The sequence below is a fragment of the Episyrphus balteatus genome, chromosome 1 (genome assembly GCF_945859705.1).
Source record: "Episyrphus balteatus chromosome 1, idEpiBalt1.1, whole genome shotgun sequence".
NCBI classification, from domain to species: domain Eukaryota; kingdom Metazoa; phylum Arthropoda; class Insecta; order Diptera; family Syrphidae; genus Episyrphus; species Episyrphus balteatus.
Window position 1 is genome coordinate 119,490,322 of NC_079134.1, and position 19,330 is coordinate 119,509,651.

Consider the following 19,330-nt stretch of genomic DNA (forward strand, 5'->3'; position numbering starts at 1 on the left):
ATATGAGAACATTCAAACTTTTTATTGAAGGGGTACGAATATGAAATTGATTCACTGTATTGGTATATTTTTTTAGATTTACATACATACCTGAAATATAGGTGGCGCGAAATACCATTTACCTACCAGTCCTCGATATAAACAGCTTATTCTTTTAGTAAATTTGAACATTTTTTTTGAGACACGAACCATAGAACTACTTTCTTATAGGTTTACGCAGATGGCGTGCATTTAAGTTCTACATAATGTCATCTATCATACAATTTAACTATCATGATACACATTTGTTATGTGATACATAATACACATTTAGCAGTTGAAAATACACATACGACAAACAGTACTATTAATTATCAATTTATTCATTCTTTGAAAAGTTTGTTTTGCATTGTGCACCCCATTAAAGAATTTGGAATCAACAATCGCGTTTCGTGCCTGGGTGAACTACGTATTATAAAATTGAGATAAGTATAACATACTGGTACACCATCAAGATTAGTTTACTGGCAAAAACTTATTTAATTTGCTACTGCGGTTTGAAAGAGTAAAAAAGTATTAAATCTCGTTTTTATGAATAGAAGTATAATATTTAAATATTTTTGTTTCATGTTAGAAATCAGAAATCCTTATCGGTTTGCATGATACAGTTCCATTGACGGCGGCGGGCTTATCGACAAAGAGAATACGAAATATTTTGTGTCATATCAAAGTGGAATGTCAAAGTGTAACATGACATAAATGGACCTAAAATAGAACATTTAACATCTACATCAACCCCTAACGCCTAACGAACTCTCATGTCATATTGGAAAGGTTGGTTCGACTGATAGCACGCTTGTTGGCTTCGCTGGAGGAATTTTTTTTTAAATTTCATATGAGTGATATACTGCACTAGTGGTTTGTTAAATTTAATTTTTAGTTGACACACAATATACAATAACAATAAGTGATACAGTAAGTGAACTTTAATAGACAAATTAAGAAGTTCAAGTGCTTCGTGAGAAATATGAACAAATTGTATGGAAGCAACAACTTTATTCCTTGAAAATATCGATTTCCCCAAAACGAAAATTTTATATTGTTATACATATATTTACGTATTCCTACCTGTGTCTGTGTATACTACCTATTAACCGAGTTATGGTGTGTAATATAATTTCAGCATTTTAATTTACAAACGTTTTTTTTATCCTACATAACTTTACTTGATGAACCACAGATAATTTTAAAGTTATTTAAACACATAATCAACAACTGGTATAATTTTTTGCTCCGTGAATATGAAAATGCTGCAATTTATATTTGCCATGTATCTAATACCCGTGAACGAATAACAGTTTGAAGTCCTTAATGCAAATAATAAATTTTATGTTCGAATTCATTTCCCAAATCAAGTGAAAATTTTCGGTATTAACAAACGGGTCTAAAAATAATTCCTCCATTCGATTCCATATGAAGCATCAACCAATCCATCTTAGAACAACTTTAGTTAAGAGTTTATTCAGTCTTTGGTAAGTTTAATGTTTTTAACACATTTATGCTGTCCTTTTTGTTTCTCTATTTACTCAAAAAGTATCTTTATTTTACTTAAAAACGGATTGCGCAACACACAAATACCCCGTAGTACCTATTTAATTCATCGATTCCTTTTTGTGTGAAGCTTTATATATGTACATATTTATACATAAGTAAATTATATAGAGTAAATCTAGAAAATGTATGACACAATACCTATACTGAATTTTGAGTTAGCGCATCCCATATAAACACATACATGCTGGCTTTATTGATGCTTAGAAAAATAAAATGTAGATATTTGAATGCAAAACCCTACTCATATGATTAATCCAATCTATTTTAATGTACTTTCTATTTATCTTTTTTTTTTTTATTTTTTTCTGACAGATACACAAGTGGGATCTAAATTGTTGATATGATTTCAAATATGAAAAGGGGTAGTCTGTTGTTCGAGGGATGTGTTTTGTACGTTGTAGCTCTATTAGTTGGAGTTACGGGAATCTATGCCCAAAATTCACCTCAGCAACAGGTTTGTCCAGAACAAAGTGATATTTCACCTTGTATTTGTACCGTGAAGAAAAATGGCCTAGACATTTTGTGTGAAACAACGGATCTGCAGCATATAAACGTGGCAATGGGCGTGCTAAAGGGGAAGAGCCCAATTATTTTTTATCTTAAACTCCGTCACAACAATTTGCCTAAGTTGCAGGGATTCGTTTTTCTAGCTTTGGACATTCGCCACCTTACCATACATAACAGCAGTTTAGCAGCAATTGAGGAAAATGCCCTGAGTTCATTAGGTAAGTCTCAAAGTTAATTAGTATGAAATCTAGGAAACTTCAGGTTTTCTTAAAACTTCGTTCTTAAAGAGTAATGATTGAAAATATTTTTAAAAAAGATCAAAAGTGCTGAAACAGAAAGTTGTCAGTGAAAACTATTTTGTTACAAAATTCAGGTTTTAAACAAATTGACAAATATCTATCTAATTTACTTCCAGGAAAAGGTCTTACTCAATTGGATGTTTCATTGAACCAACTTCGAAATGTCCCTTCGCAAGCATTGAAGAATCTACATCACTTATTGATTCTTAACGTCAACCATAATAAAATAACAAATATCCACGACAAGGCATTCGAAGGACTCGATACATTGGAAATTCTAACGTTGTATGAAAATCAAATTAGTTCGATTGAACCAGAGGCTTTTCGTGGATTGGAAAAGTATATGTTCTAAAGTAACATCTATTTTAATAATAAATAATTTGTGATTTTTCTTTATCAGAAAACTTAAGCGGTTGAATTTAGGCGGAAACGATTTGACATTAGTGCCACAGAAAGCACTTTCGATCCTTGACACATTGAAGAAATTGGAAATTCAGGAGAACAAAATAAAAACTATCCGCGAAGGCGATTTTGAAGGTAAGAATGCATATTGACAACTCCCACTTAACACTAATATGTTTGTAACTTTTTTAAGGCATGGAGAACTTGGATTCATTAATTTTGGCACATAACATGATATATACTGTTCCTGCTAATGTCTTCTCTCATTTGACTCTTTTGAATTCGCTTGAATTGGAGGGTAATAAAATATCTGTCATAGATAAAGATGCTTTCCGAGGATTAGAAGGTAAATAAGAGTTATTTTTGTTTTGATTATAACATGATTTCATTTTAACAGCGAATAGTTTTGTAACGGCACAAACTTAGCATAGTGGTGAGGACATCCAGTTTATTTTGATAAGGAAGGAATCTTTTTTCTTGGTGATTTAAGCCTTAAGGGCTCATGATAAGGTTGATGTCCTTCAAGTTTCTCGAAAAACTAATCAAACGTAGCCAATTATTCGCACACACGGTAACGGAGAAGACGCGTACGATTTTCTCCATTAACGTGTTTGCCTGTAAATAATTTGGCCATGTTTTATTAGTTTTTCATGAAACGTCAAAAACATAAACTTTATGATAAGCCCTTGAGACTTATCAAGTTTCAAGAAAATAGATTGCTTCTTCATCGGATAACAGTGTCTATATGTCCTGTCCGTTCAATTGGCCGAAAGGCCGAGCACGTGAACATTAGAAAATGTTCGAAAAATTCTACTTCTTAAACTTCTGTTAGACAAAATCCTAGTTTAAACGGTTAAAAGCAAATAAGCTGAAACATGTTTTTCTTTTCTTATGTCCTATTTTATAAAAGGCTTTTATATTTTTGAATTATTAAGACTTTGAGAGACGGTATTGTTAACATGAAATCGCAAGAAAAATACTATCAAAGAATACATTATAATTATTTTAAAAAATTTTGTCTACATTTAGAAAACCTTCAATATTTACGATTGGGCGATAACAACATTCATACTATTCCAAGTGAGGCATTGCGTCCCCTCCACCGTCTTCGTCATCTAGACTTAAGAAACAATAATATAAGTTTTGTAAATGAAGACTCTTTTACCGGATATGGAGATTCTTTAACATTTTTGAACCTCCAGAAAAATGAGTAAGTTTAGTAATTTTTTGATTCACATTTTTCTTCAATTATTTTATTTTTAACAAAACAAAAGCATAAAAGTATTACCAGCGATGATCTTTGAGAACTTAAATTCATTGGAAACTCTGAACATACAAAACAATAAATTACCGCGCATTCCAGAGGATATTATGGAACCAATAATGGATACTTTACGTGTTATTGATATAACAGGTGAGTGTTAATTTTTTTTATTTATTCTTTTACTGAAACAGATTTGAAAAGAGCAACCTCGAAAACATAAGACTCCTTACCTAGTTAAAAAAAATGCAATTTGGCGTAAACGGCACTCCAATACTAGGGCGACGATTTGTTGATCTAGTGCAAAACTATGAATTCCGTAAAGTTTCAAGTACCTAAATTCATTTGTTTTTCAAAATCCATAGTGGAAAAACAACTTTTTCCACTATCGACGCATGGCAAGTACCGTTAATTATTATTATTAGTATTTGGCTTCCCGGCATAGCACAAATCCTCAGTAAGTCCGATAAAGGTAGCCACCCACGCCTCAGAGTTATCAAGATTTCGTCTGTATTTGAGCCATACTTTTACTGCCACCATATCGTCCATATGAAAGAGTACTCGATGGTAGAGTTTCTTGTATCTTATTTGCATCCTGTAGTTTCCAAAAGAGCATCCAGCAAATCGGCTCCACCTATATGTTTATTATAATGTCATCACTGCTTTTGGACTTTTGATCACTTTTTTTTTATTGTAACGTCGAACTTCATTAGATGATTAACTGCCGACTTAAATAAAAGCCTAGTTTACAACTCGCTTGTCATATCAGGTGCTTACAGAAACATCCATATTTTCTACTGTTGTCAATTTTTCCTTTTTCCTTTTAATTTATAGCCCGGATTTCTATTAGCTTTGATTGTTCCTAATGGTAGAATTGCCTTCTTAGCCAGATAGGTTGAAAGCGGCAGAGATGTGTTGTACCAGTTGTCAAAAAATAGCTTATGATTCTCGCCTCTGGGAATAGTTCTAGCAAGTGGCAAGCCGAACAACAACGTCGTTGGCTGTACTAATTTTTGGCAAATTAGTGGGTAATTGCACAGGTCCTTCAGCTCCAGTATACATTTCGAAATCATAGCTGAAACCGGAGTTAACACAACAGAAAAAAAAAATTGTATCTCCACTTGTGTGGTTTCTTTGGATTGTATTTATGCATTGATGATCTGTTCTTTGTTGGAATTATTTGTTTATCTACTGCCATGTATTCTTCTTAACGTACCGTGAATAATCTTAGCCCGAGTTGGTTCAACAATGGTCGAATTTTGTGCAGGGTGTCCTGGTTACCCTCTAGGTACTTGGGTTGAATTGGTATTGAAGAGTAAGAACCGTTTTGTTTCTCATAAACAGCATACAAATAAACTTGTTTTGGCTTTGAAATGACCTCTCAAAGAAAATTACTTTAAAAGATCAACCGAAAACTGAATTATTTACTTATTTGACAATGGTTGCCAAATCGCCACCATAGACCTCTACCGCGCCACACCGTCCGTCAGGGTTGAAGCTCTAAGTCGAAAACTTGACCTTGTCGTGTCAATCGCTGCACCTTTAAACCTTTTTTAATATTCCCACGCCTCTTTCCCACCCAGATACCGCACGCGCTGGGGTCCATTTTCACCGATTACGAAGTCATTTGCGGATGATTATCGTATCGGCACTTTTTAGTGATTTTTTGAAGGTAAAAACAAATTAAAAAGAACTAAATTAATAAGTAAAGAGAATGGTGATACGAATATCAAATAGTACATACCTACTTGTGAAGCAAGTCGTGGTGTGAATTCATACAATTTGTTTTTGTTTTCAATTTTCAAATTAATTTTTTCATTTGATTTTCATTCAAAATTTTATTTTAAGCCCGTAAATGAGGAATATATCAACAAAATGAAAAAAATAATCATAGTTGAAAGTTATTTGAAAATTAAAAAAAAAAAATAGTTAAAATCTCATGCTACAAAAATGTTTTGCCTCTTTTTTTTGTGAGACTTTGGCTGGATTCTTTAATATACCTAATTTTAATTAGCTCGGAATTATTAAGATGTACATTTTTTATTTATTCATATTATTTTTTTTTGTTTAATTAAACTTTATCCACATTATTTTAATTTTTTTCAGATAATCCACTTATGTGTTCCTGTGATTTGATTTGGTTTCCAAATCTCTTGCAAGATCTTAAAAGTCGCGATGATGAAATGGCCCAAAAGAAGAAACCATTATGTCACATGCCAATAGAGAACCGCGAGTATTATGTTCAAGCTATGCCTTTGGAAAAAATGCACTGTGCTGGGCAAAAGGTCAGTTCATCTACATCAATGGGTATAAGCAATGTTTTGAACACCAAAATCATTGCTCATTTATGTCTTTTCAAACTTTGGCCTTTTAGATTCGTCTAAAGAATCAGCTACTGCTTTAAGTAAACAAATTTGAACAAAACTACAAAAATGTTGATGATTTTTTGAAAAATACACTTGCGTATGCCCTGCGGAAATATTATTGCAATCAAGTTTTTTTGGGAAAACAAAATTAACATTACTGTAATGCATACAAAAAAAAACACAAATTAATGTATTTCTTTTCTAATCACTAACTATATTTTATTCAAAACAAGATAGTACCTAACATAAAAATTCGTTACTAAAATGACGTAAAACTGAAGCGTTTTTAAAAACTATTATTATCTATGTATATTTTTTAAATCATGCAAAGCCTATTAATTACATTTTTGATATTTTGCTTTTTGATAAAAAAAAAAACCAAAAATATTTTGTATTCTTACTTAAATTTTAGAATGTTTTAAATTAAAAACTTTTACCTACAGTGTTTTTTACTCGTATTGGTGTGAAATACAATCATTACTTTATCGAATGTAAAAGTCGTGGTGTGAAATTTTTTTAAAAATATTGTCATTTGCTATACAACAAGATACATATCAATCAACTCAACTAAAACGGGAAATGTACATAAATTGCAAGAACTGACTATACAATAAGTAGTTTGCCCTAAATATAACTAAAAAAAAAAATAAAAAGATATTAATAGAAAAAATAAGACATTGTTTATCGAAAACATATCACTTTGAAAACATAATCTAGGACAAGCTGTGTTCTTAAAAATAAATTTTTTTATTAAACTAAATTCAATAAGAAACATTAAGCAAATATTCATACATATCAATTTCATCGTATATCAATGATGAATTTTTTGTTAATTTTTATTAAAAAAAAAAAAAACGTTTTATATATACATACATACATATATTTACATATTTGATCGTTTTGATGCTAGAATTAATATAAAACTATATTTCATGTAAGAAAATAGAACTTGCTAGCATTTGGAAACAAATATTAAGGGTCAGAGTCCAAATGCAGTGACTTTTATTTTTTTATAAAAAAAAAAAAAAAAATACAGAAGTACACACGATGTATGTTCTTTTTCTAAGAATTCTATTTGTTTGTTTTATATTTAATGTGAGTTTATAACTCCTATCGTTTAAGATTGGAGTTTGGCAGACATTTGGTCATAACTAAAAAATAAATATATCTTTAGAGCTATTTGTCGTTGCATTAATGTAAAGAATATTATTATTTAAAATGTAAGTATTTAACGTGAAAGAGAACCACTTAAATAAAAGTTGCCATAAGCTACACAAAACACTTGTTTTCATTTTTTATATTGTTATTTTTTTTAATCAAGCCAATAATCTTCGTTCCACCAAGGAGGAAATGTTTTGCTGCTGTCTTACCAGGCACGAGGCTTGCATTGATATATCGATCTTTCAAGGGCTATTTATTACCTTTGACTCAAGATCCGCAACCGTATCTGTAATGGGTGTGGGGCTGAGGTTTGGGTTTCGAAATTAAGTTGGAAGAGAATTCAACTGTGATCAGTCATGCATCGGAATTAGTGGGTTTAACCTCTGGAGACTGCGAATCAGCTCCGATCCGCTTGGTTTGATGCTCATGAGAGGCATGCTCATGCAAGGTAGCGGTTATCTATAAATTTCCTTAGTTGGAATAAGCTTGAGTTTCAAGCCCTCTAAATGAATACTGATCTCAGCAATACTTTTACTAGAAAACCCATCCTCGCATTTGATTACCCTGTTTTCCCTGAGCATCTCATTAAAGTCGAAACTGGGGTAGGAACCCTCATTAGCATAAAGGGTGTAGAGGAAGACTATCTCAGAGGGTTTGACCTCGAAGGAGTTCCACACACAGACACCAGACCTCTGTTTTCCGTGGAGAGCTCATCTACAATCGTCACTTTAAGATCGTCCCTGGCAATACTACTTGAAAGGCGCGATCGCGTCGCTCCCATGATGGGTTCCAATGTACATCCTCCAATGCGGATAATGTAGCGTCTGTTATGCCAATTCCTATCATTTAAAAGATATATAAAAAATAAAGGTTCCACGAGTAGGCCAGAAATGAAAGTTCAACCCTGGCTGAGCCGATTTCCAGTTAAAATTTGAAACTGTGTATCGATTTTAAAATTGCATTTCTGACCTTTTCTTTCTGAAACTATACTTTTAGTTTAAGCCTAGTACGCTGCTGATGCGAAACGAAATTTTCCATACAAAATTTGGGTAACAAAATCTTGAACGAAATTAAATTTGTTTTGTTTTTGCCTTAAAACTTATTTTCGGATGTTTTTTCTTGAATTTTTTGATTTATATTTCTATTATTTTTACTTTTGGCTATAATACCATAATACATGTCCGCTGTTGACTTTGGAGACTTCAAAATTTTTCGTTTCGCTTCAGCAGCGTACTAGGCTTTATTATGTTTTAGCCTATGTTGTGTAAAATTTTATATAAAAATGACAAATAAATAAAAATAAGACATACAAAAAGCTATATACAATAAAAAAGTGTTAAAGAAATTGAAAATTAATCAATCGCTAACTGGACGGGAAAATCTTTTAAATTTCCTAATTTTTCTCCCCATAGTGACTTCTATCAAGAAGTTTTTGAAACAGGAACTAAATTAACACAGCCTCCAAACTAGTCACAGGAACATCCTTTCTTATGCAAGGAAGCATTCTCTTGTGGTGCATAGGAGATTTTAAATAAGAAGCTGAAATTGACCGAAAAATGGCTGTGTAAAATATTGTTGAAATCTGAAAACATTGAAAACGGTTTCTTGACGATAACTTGAAATTTTGAGGGTTTACGAAAAATTTCAAGTTCCGAAATATGATGTACTCAGTAATACCTACAACCTCTGCTAGGTCACTTCCAAAGTAATTGACATGATTTTTATTTTGTAACACAGTGTTATTTTTTTTTAATCTTTTTTTTTGGCCATTAAAGCATCAAAAATGTTTCTGGTGCAAACGTGATGCATTGTAGGTAAGGTAGTGTTTTCTTTATATACAAAAAGATGTGATGCAAAAGCAATGATGCGTTTGTTAATTCAAGGGTGGAATCGGGGTGATATCGCGTAAACGAACAAACGTTTTCGTGTGTGCGAACGGTTTGCTTCACTTGAAAAACGAAAGAATTTGTTCTAAATTTGTAGCACATTTTCTTTCACTTAAAAAAAAACGAATGATCGTTTTCGTTTCGTTTTTTTATAGAATGTGGCCCCAGCCTTTGTGTGTTGGTGCTTTAATAATAAAACGAAATTTGCTTCATCGTTTTAATATTTGAGTATGTTAATATTTTTTTATGTTCATTGCAATCAGTAGACATAAAATTGGCTTCGAATTTTAGCAAATTGTTCTACGCAAGCCAAACGAAAATCAAACGATAGGTAAATGACAGTTGTAAGGATTAAGCACTGGGGCCCTATTTTGTAAAACGATTATCGTTGAAACTACTTCGTTCTTGTTCAAATGCGATTAGGTACTACGATAATCGTTTGAATTTAACGATACTCGTTAATGCTTATGAGATGACTGTCATTTGGCTATCGTTTGACTTTCGTTCTCGTTTGTCTTGCTTAGAAAAAAATTTACCAAACTTCGAAGACAATTTTATTTCCACTTATTGCAATGAACATACAAAATTATAAATATACCCGAATATTAAAACAAAGAAGCAAATTTTTTATAACTATTAAAACACCACAACAAAACGATAACCCCCTGAATACAATGGTGTAGCTGTGGCTGTAGCTTGTAGCGCAAGTTGAAGAATTCTCAACTTTTTGCTCAGCTGCCGCCAACTTTTGCTGTTGTTTCCCTCAGTAAAATTTTGACAGTATTATAAGCTACAGCCACAGCTACACCATTGTATTCATCCAGTAAAACAAACAATTGATCTCAATCTTCATGGCCAATTGGCAATGGCAGAGATAAAGTTCTCGGAAAGATGATTTTCTCCTTTAAATTCATAAAATAAATAGTCGAAATCACAAATTATGTCCATAACTTCAATTTTATTATGTTTTTGAATAGAAAATATTATTAAATAGCACAAGAAAATTAAAAGAACATTTTTTTGCCACTGAAGATTTTGTTTATCTACTTATTTTTTGACAGCTTTTCATTGGCGTGAAGTTGGTACGCTTGAAAAAAAAATTGGTTTTTCATTTTTATCTGGCAATATTTTCAACCATGCATTATCGTTGTACTAAATCGCTCTATGTCGTGACTATCGTTGTCCTGGGTATCGTTGTTTTGCCTTTCATTTCGTAATTTTCGGTAACAAACCAAACTATTGCCTTGAATGTATTTATGAAATGATACAGCTAGAAACACATTAAATTACCATAAAACCCTTAAATAAACTGCAAATAAACTGCGCTCGCAACCGCACTCGACGGATGAAAACTTATGGAAAACAACAACAATTGACATTAGCATCCGACTCCATCCGCCAATTATAGTTCTGGCTTAAAGCTTTTACTAAATTTTCAAAAGTTTTTCAGTGGTTAAGGAGTTCAAAATTAAACAGCTGGTGCGTTCAGAAGGAAAACCTTGGTAAAAATGTTAAACTTGAAACTATCGATAGTTTTTTACTCTCGATGTTAAACGATAACTAGCAAGGGGGATGGCAGAATTAAATTAATTTTCACGTAAAAATGTGGATTAAAGAAAAATTATTTTTGAAATATTTTTGTGTGATTCAACGACACTTGGGCCTACTATATGGGAGAGATGCCCAAAAGTCAATTTCTTAAATTATAACTTTTACGTTTTTTTTTTTTGTTTTATTTCGTTAGTTCTGTGTCAATGAGTTAAAAGAGCTTAAGTCAATTTTTATCATTTTTCAGTATAAGCAAATGAAGTTTGTGGACCAGATTTTTTTTTACTTTTTTGTGATTACTTTTAAACTGTTGCCGCTAAACCAACAATTTTTTTTTTCTGGATACAGGCTTGTTATACCCTTAATTATTTTTTCTTGAAAACGTTCGGGACGGTCGTTACATTTAAAAAAATAACTTACTTTGACTTAAGTATACAATTTTGCAGACATTTCAAGGAACAAAACAGCTTATGTTACTTAAGCTGTTTTGCAAAATGGGGTTTGAGTCGACATAAGAACACAAATGGTTCACTCGACCACAAGTTTAAAATAGCTTATGTTGACCTAAGCGATGAATATATTTGAATTCAAATTGTCATAATAGCTTATGTCATGACTTAAGCTTATTTAAAAAAGTGTATTATTCTTAAGATTTGGACGATTTTATACATAAGCTATTTTGCAAATGCAGTTTTTGTCCAAAAAGACTTAAGCTACTATGATTTTTTTTTTATTTAACGGTTTATATTTTGAGTAGAGAAATGAGACCCAGACTAAAACAAAGCTGAACAAAAGGTGAACATGTTAAGCAAATAAAATCGATTTTCACTTATGTCGACATAAGCTCTTTTAACTTATTACCACAGTTTTATATCTGTGGTAATAAGACAGTTATATCTGTCTCATTTCTCTGCGCAAAATATAAACCGTTAAATTAAAAAAAAAATCATAGTAGCTTAAGTCTTTTTGGACAAAAACTGCATTTGCATATTAGCTTATGTATATGTTAAAATAAAATCGTCCAAATCTTAAAAAGAATACATTTTTTTAAATCAGCTTAAGTCATGACATAAGCTTTTATGACTATTTGAATTCAAATATATTCATCGCTTAGGTCAACATAAGGTATTTAAACTTGTGGTCGTGTGAACCATTTGTGTTCTTATGTCGACTTAAGCCATTTTAAAAAATTGCAATTTGAACCAAAACCAATTTTGCAAAACAGCTTTAGTAACATAAGCTGTTTTGTTCCTTGAAATGTCCGCCAAATTGTATACTTAAGTCAAAGTAATATATTTTTTCAATTGTAATGGTCGTCCCGAACGTTTTCAAGAAAAAATATACATATGGAAATTAAGGGTATAACAAGCCTGTATCCTAAAAAAAATTGTTAGTATAGCGGCAACAGTTTAAAAGTAATCACAAAAAAAGTACAAAAAAATCATGTCCACAAATTTCATTTGCTTATACTGAAAAATGATAACAACTGACTTAAGCTCTTTTAACTTATTGACACAGATATATGTTCTTCCCTATCTATTTCTATGTTTTATATTATCAATTGAGCATAATAGGTGAAAAAGTGAAGCATCAAAGTGCTTTTCGCCCAACAGTTGTGCCTGGGCGAAACGCATTTGGACTACAGGTCATTTAAATTTAAGATCGCATTTGAACAAGAACCAAGTAGTTTCAAAATAGGGCCCCTGTATAATCTCTAGTGTGTTTCCTTTCAAATTTTCTTAAGTTCAAGAAAACCAACTTTAATTTTAGTAATTAATGGCTGCGTAATAATTGAAACTCATTGAGCCCGATTCTATATCCTAATCGAAAAATTCAAAGAATAAAGGGTGTTTTCATAAACGTCTGCCTAACTTAGGCCTGCGTTAGAGGTGTTCATAAAGTCAGATCTGCGACCAGACTAACTTAGACCAACTGCAGTACTGAGGTGCGTTCTTTTTCTAACAATAGTTAACAATAATTAATTTTTGTCGTTCCTAAACTACAAAATAGTTACGATTTCTAACTATTTGACAGATGAACATCGTTCCTAAACTCGTTTTGAAGTGTCAAATAGTTACAAATCGTAACTATTTCCAACTCACCTCCATGATATGAGTTGAACACTCATGAGATTGTTAATGTGTCAAAGTGGATGTTTTGTTCACAAAACCATCTTAAAGATTTTTTTCTTTTGGAAATAAATAAAATAAAAGAAAATAAAAACAGGGGGGTCATTCCGTAATTTTGAAAACGATAATCGAATCGATGATAATCGTTTTACAGTTTGAGAATCTTTAAAGCTATTTTAAGTCAATTCTGATTAAATATTTCCTAAATAGTTTATATAAATAAAAGTTTTCGTATCCTTAGAAGTCGTATTAGTCTAGGTGATTTAGTAGTTGCCTCTTACTCGGGTGTCCGAGGTTCGATTTCAGAAATTGAAATTGTGTTTTTTTTTTTTATTTTCTCAATAATCGTCAATAAATAAACGATAGCTAAATAGGTCTCGTTTTTGGAGAATTTATTCGTTTTTGGATGCAATATTTGATTTTTTAAAAGTGTTTATTAATTTTTTCCAATCACCGATTAATTTGCAAACTCCAGAAACAAAAAAAAATATTAATGATTAATTTCTACAAATAACCATAATGTTAGAGTAAATTATTTTAATATGTGTATCGAAAAGCTATTCGTTTTTTAATAGAAGATATAGCTGGAATGTATGTTGAACGGCGGCTGTTTTTTTATTAAATTAATAGTTTCTAATACTAAAACGAACGCTTCTTTAGATAGGCGAAAGTTTTGAAAAAATCTGTGAGAGTTATTATCAAAATGGTCATGTACACCTACATATACGTTGGAAGAGACAAAGGATTTGATTTGTCTCTAAGTTGCCTTCTTAATCGTATCGTACCTATCTGTATAATTTTTGAAAATTTTCATTTTCCAACATTAATGCGTTTAAACGTCGAAAAATTTTGCTATAGCTGGATCAATATGAATTTTTTAATGACCCAAAAGTCAAAACTTACATACATTGAATATAATTTTGGAAAATGCATAGTGTTTTGTTACACATATTAAAATAATTTACTCTAACAATATGGTTATTCGTAGAAATTAATCATTAATATTTTTTTTTTTTGTTAGTGGAGTTTGCAAATTATTCGGTGATTGGAATAAATTAATAAACACTTTTAAAAAATCAAATATTGCATCCAAAAACGAAAAAATTCTCCAAAAACGAGACCTATTTAGCTATCGTTTATTTATTGACAATTATTGAGAAAATAAAAAAAAAACACAATTTCAATTTCTGGAATCGAACCTCGGACACCCGAGTAAGAGGCAACTACTAAATCACCTAGACTAATACGACTTCTAAGGATACGAAAACTTTTATTTATATAAACTATTTAGGAAATATTTAATCAGAATTGACTTAAAATAGCTTTAAAGATTCTCAAACTGTAAAACGATTATCATCGATTCGATTATCGTTTTCAAAATTACGGAATGACCCCCCAGAGTTTTGTAATTTTATGATGAGAGAGAATTTATTTTGACTAAAAGCACATGGTTTTTGTTATAATTATTATGGAAACAAAAATATTCTCGAAACAATTTTTTTTTTTGGGGTTTGACAGTTTAACAATAAATCGTTCCTAAATGATTTGTAAAAAACTCAACAATTTCTAACAATGACACATCAACAATATTTTTTGACTATTGTTGGAAAAAGAACGCAGCTCTGCTGTTCATAAACGTCATTTATATCGTGTCAACCGTCGGGCAGCAGCCAAAATTTTATGACTGCAGGACGCGCGAAGAAGTTTATTTAGCTTTTGATTCGATGTTTTTATTGTTAATAAATCTTTGCCACCACACGGTTGTCCAAAATGACTTATCTCGTTGCTAAAATCATAACTTTTGAACGGATTGAGGTAGCGGTACAGTTTTTTTTTTTAATTTGAAGGAAATTTCCAGGGCTGTTACACCAATGAATTTCAAGAAAATTGTTTCACAGGGTGTTTAGGAATCATCGGCCGAAAACAGATTTTCTTTAAAAAAAATGTTTAAATTAAAATTGGTAGGTATGCCATTTTGTAGAAATCACTAATCCACATCTAAAACAAAATTCCAAAATATACAGTGTCCCGTTATCGAAAATTTTATTTTTGAAAAAAAATTTTCAAATTTTTTTTTAAAATCCAAAAAATTATTTTTTTTTTAATTTTATTTTTGGTTTATATTTGAGTTATATAAGTGCTTCTTCACAAAAAGATTCGTTGAAATCGAATAAGCCGTTTTGGAGAATATCGGATTTAAAAAAAAAACCGTTCTATGGCAGGTACCGTTAAAATAATGATTTTCAAAAAAAAAATTTTTCATTTAAAGATAGACCTTGTCTTAAAACTTACCTACATTTGAATTTTTTAAACAAAATCGTTGGAGCCGTTTTTGAGCAATTACAACTTTACTGAAATTGGTGTATGACAAGTACCGTTATTTTTGGTCCAAAAAAATTAATTTCAAAAACCCCTCTGGAGAGTGTCCAAAAAATGCTACATACCAAATTTGAAGTCAATCGGTCCATCCGTTTAGGCTGTAGATCCTTATACAGACAGATAGACAGACGGACTTCCGGGACCAACTTTTTTGGCATTCTCTACTATCCTAATATCATGGAAAAATGTTATCTCAACTTTTTTGTTTGTAGGAATGCATAAGTTGATATATGTATAATAGTACCTGTGTAAAAATATACATAAAATATCTTAAACAATAACACGGTGTAACACTCAAAATATACGCGGTGGGAGACCTATCACGTTTTGTAGAGCTAGTCGCACTGATTACGAAACGGTATTTAAAAAGTCCCTAACACCCCCAAAATCTGGAGTTAGGGGCAAAAAACGGTTTTTTTTACCTTCACCCATTGAAAAAAATCTAGCTTCGTCAAATTTTTACCCATTTGAAAAATAAAATTTTCGAAAACGGGACATTGTATTTTTTTGAAATTTTGTTTTTAGATGTGTGATTTCTACAAAGTGGCATACCAATATTAATTTAAACATTTTTTTTTTTTAAGAAAATCTGTTTTCGGCCGATGATTCCTAAACACTGTGAAACAATTTTCTTGAAATTCATTGGTGTAACAGCCCTGGAAATTTCCTTCAAATTAAAAAAAAAAACTGTACCGCTACCTCAATCCGTGCAAAAGTTATGATTTTTGCAACGAGATAAGTCATTTTGGACAACCGTGCGCCGCACAGTGGACCGATCCATACATGCTAGACGTAAAAAATTCTTTCTCTTGGTTTAATGTTTTTATTTGACACAAAATGTAATTTAAACACGACAGTTTGTAATAAAAACAATTTTCTACATCTTTATTTATTTCACGCGAAATCAGTCATTTCTCAAACTAGCTGATTTCCACTTTTTGTCAAAACTTGCAGAAAAAAGCTTATTTTTATTTTTAATCTGCTTGCAGATGTCGATATTTTCTTCTGAAATACTATATTTATCCAGAACATATTCAAAAATTTTAACTTTCCGGTTCTTCTTTTGATTCGAACGCCAAACGCCATAAAATTCCATACGTGAAATTCCAAATTCTAGTAGGATTCAAACCAAAAAAAAAAGGCCTTGCAAATTAGTGCGAAAGAAAAAAAACTTATATTCTTTAACTAGACATGACACACTTTTCAAAAACATATAATTTATCACGACACTTTGACATACTCATATTTAGATTGTCTAAAACAAAAAACCATTTTTAACATTTTTGACCACAAAATAAGTGATTCACTGAGAGTTCATTTCCAAGACAAGTAAACGGGACACAAGATATAAAACATGTAAAAATATTAGAGAACAAACCGACTAATACACCTGCCATTTGTTTTAACGTAATTCTTTTTCGATTCAAAAATATAAAAAAAATTTGATTTACTTTAAATTTCAAAAATTTTATTCAAGAAATATTACGAATTGAAAGTTTGAGTTTGAAGTGACAGAACTTTTTATTTAACTAACCAAATGTCAAGTGGATTGAAGTTCTAAGATAAGCTGGGTATTCTTATTGTTTACAACCGCATGAACAACGGTGAGTCGCAGTTGACTTTTTTACGTCTGGCATGTATAGATCGGTCCACTGTGCGCCGGGTACAAAGGGGTTAAGTCATAAATGAAAGTTTGCCAGAAAATGCGATTGAAGCTGAATAGATGAATTTTTAAGCATTGATTCTCTTATTTTTATAAGAAAGAGTATCTCTTAATTTATGTTTTTGATACAAACTAAAAGGAAAAAAAGAGCTTATTCTTATTTTATCAAAACCCGAAAAGTGCAATTTTATGACTTAACCCCTTTGTACCCGACGGCAAAGAAATGTAAATATTGTAAAAAAAAAAAATGAAAAGCAAACATATTAATTAGGGTGGTGCAAAAAAGGTTTCTTTTTTTATTTTTCGAAAAATTTAATGATACATTGATTTTTTTCGTATTAAGCTGTCTCTAAAAAATGTTAACAGTTTCTTGTGGAATTCCAATGGATATTATTTTGACAAAATTATCGAAGAAAAAAAATTTTACATTAGGGTGGTTCAAATTTTTTTTTAAATTATTGAAAAAAATAATTTTCACTACAGAGAAAGTTTGTAAGTTTGGTTTATGAAATATAATGTAAAATTGAGTAGGCATTTTCGCATTAGGGGGCTCAGAAACATAGTAGGTATATTTTAAATTTACTCTTCAACCAAAATCAATTTAATTAATTTGATATGAATTAAATATTGCTATAGCAAAGAAACAAACTTTCTGTGGACTAAACTATTTTTTTTCAAACTCAAAAGAGAATATTTTTTGAACACCCTAATTAAATATATTTTTTTCCATTCAATAATTTGTTTCAAATGTTAACCACTCCTTTTTTTTATTCCGCTAATAAAAGTAGAAGAAAATATGTATTTTTTTTTTGTTGTGCCACCCTAATATAACACGGTTTACAAATTTTCCGTGTTATTTAAAAACATGTTTTCGGGAACTGAAAAAGGAAATATTTTTTGCTTATCAAACAAAACTCATTCTGTGGTAATTTTTATATTTTTTTTCTGGCGTTTATGAACACTCAGGGCCTTACCAATAATCAAATTTAAAGCTCAGTTAAATATTTAACTGAGCTTTAAATATTTCTCCATACCAATAACCAATTTAATAGTCAGGTTAAGGGTTAACGCCACGTTAATTTTATAGTTGGGAAACTGAACTATAAACGCACGGTTAAATGTAAACGCACGGTTTGCACTGTCATTTGACAGCAAAAAAAAAAAATTGTCAAGTCACGAGTTGTTGAGAAAAATTAATAACATTGGCGGCAATTTATTAAATAAGAAAATGGAAAAATGTATTGTTTATAAATATTTATATTTTTATTAATAAATATTCATTACTTTCAGAAAAGGCTGAAAAAGAAAACTAACCCCCTGAATACAATGGTGTAGCTGTGGCTGTAGCTTGTAGCGCAAGTTCAAGAATTCTCAACTTTTTGCTCAGCTGACGCCATTGTTGTTTCCCTCAGTAAAATTTTGGCAGTACTACAAGCCACAGCTACACCATTGTATTCAGCAAGTTAAAAAGAAATAGAACTGCAAATTTTCATCGTCGTACTTCACGACACGATAGAAGAACTTTTTTTTAAGCACTTTTGGCTTCCTTGCTTGGGCTCCATTTTTTAACTTTTACAACCAAAATAAAAATATATGAAGATATGTAGGTATTTTGTAGTTATGTTTGTGTTCATTATTACATTACATGCATAAAATGTCACTTCAATGATGTCATTTTGACAACAAATGTAATAGATCTGGTAATAGAAGCACAATTAGTTAAACGCGTGTTTATTTTGATTATTAGTATACACTCAATTTAACGCGACGGTAAAATTTAACCCGACGATACTTAAACGTGTGTTTAGCGATTCATTATTGGTAAGGCCCTCAGTGACTGCTAAAAATTGTACTAACGCAGGCCTGCAAACATTCTGCAGCAAAGCACAAAGACGATTGTACTAAAACAGATTTCCGACGTTTATGAAAATACCCATAATAATTCTTTTTTTTGTTTTGTTCATCTGGCGTAAATAATGACGTATAAAGCCTGGTACGCAGATCGAGCTAAATTTTAGCCAAGATAAAATTCCCATACAAGTTATCGATAATTTGTATGGAATTAATTTTAGCTTGGCTAAAATTTTTCGATAATTTTAATTTTAATCGATTTGCATACCAGGCTTAATCGAAAAA

General features: G+C 31.1%; 1 protein-coding gene across 3 annotated transcripts; it reads left to right on the plus strand.

Moving 5' to 3' along the window:
* Positions 1-414: 414 nt before the first annotated feature.
* Positions 415-7,436, plus strand: LOC129905156 (leucine-rich repeats and immunoglobulin-like domains protein 1). 3 transcript variants are annotated; one of them, XM_055980560.1, is made up of 10 exons: positions 415-552; positions 614-1,511; positions 1,906-2,318; positions 2,516-2,738; positions 2,800-2,936; positions 2,995-3,147; positions 3,831-4,011; positions 4,076-4,215; positions 6,169-6,347; positions 6,437-7,436. In XM_055980560.1, exons 3-10 carry the CDS (start codon positions 1,934-1,936, stop codon positions 6,464-6,466), a joined length of 1,428 nt encoding a protein of 475 aa, XP_055836535.1. In that variant the 5' UTR covers positions 415-552; positions 614-1,511; positions 1,906-1,933; the 3' UTR covers positions 6,467-7,436. The 3 variants fall into 3 exon arrangements, with proteins under 3 accessions (XP_055836535.1, XP_055836533.1, XP_055836534.1); XM_055980558.1 differs by having other exon boundaries at positions 416-552; positions 6,169-7,436; XM_055980559.1 differs by lacking the exon at positions 415-552 and having other exon boundaries at positions 569-1,511; positions 6,169-7,436.
* Positions 7,437-19,330: the final 11,894 nt, after the last annotated feature.

Excerpts from the sequence above, each read along its gene's own strand:
- LOC129905156 (XM_055980558.1), top strand. The coding sequence starts at position 1,934 with ATGATTTCAAATATGAAAAGGGGTAGTCTGTTGTTCGAGGGATGTGTT. Across the intron at positions 2,319-2,515 it reads AAATGCCCTGAGTTCATTAG|GAAAAGGTCTTACTCAATTG; the intron begins GTAAGTCTCAAA and ends ATTTACTTCCAG. Across the intron at positions 4,012-4,075 it reads TTGAACCTCCAGAAAAATGA|CATAAAAGTATTACCAGCGA; the intron begins GTAAGTTTAGTA and ends ACAAAACAAAAG.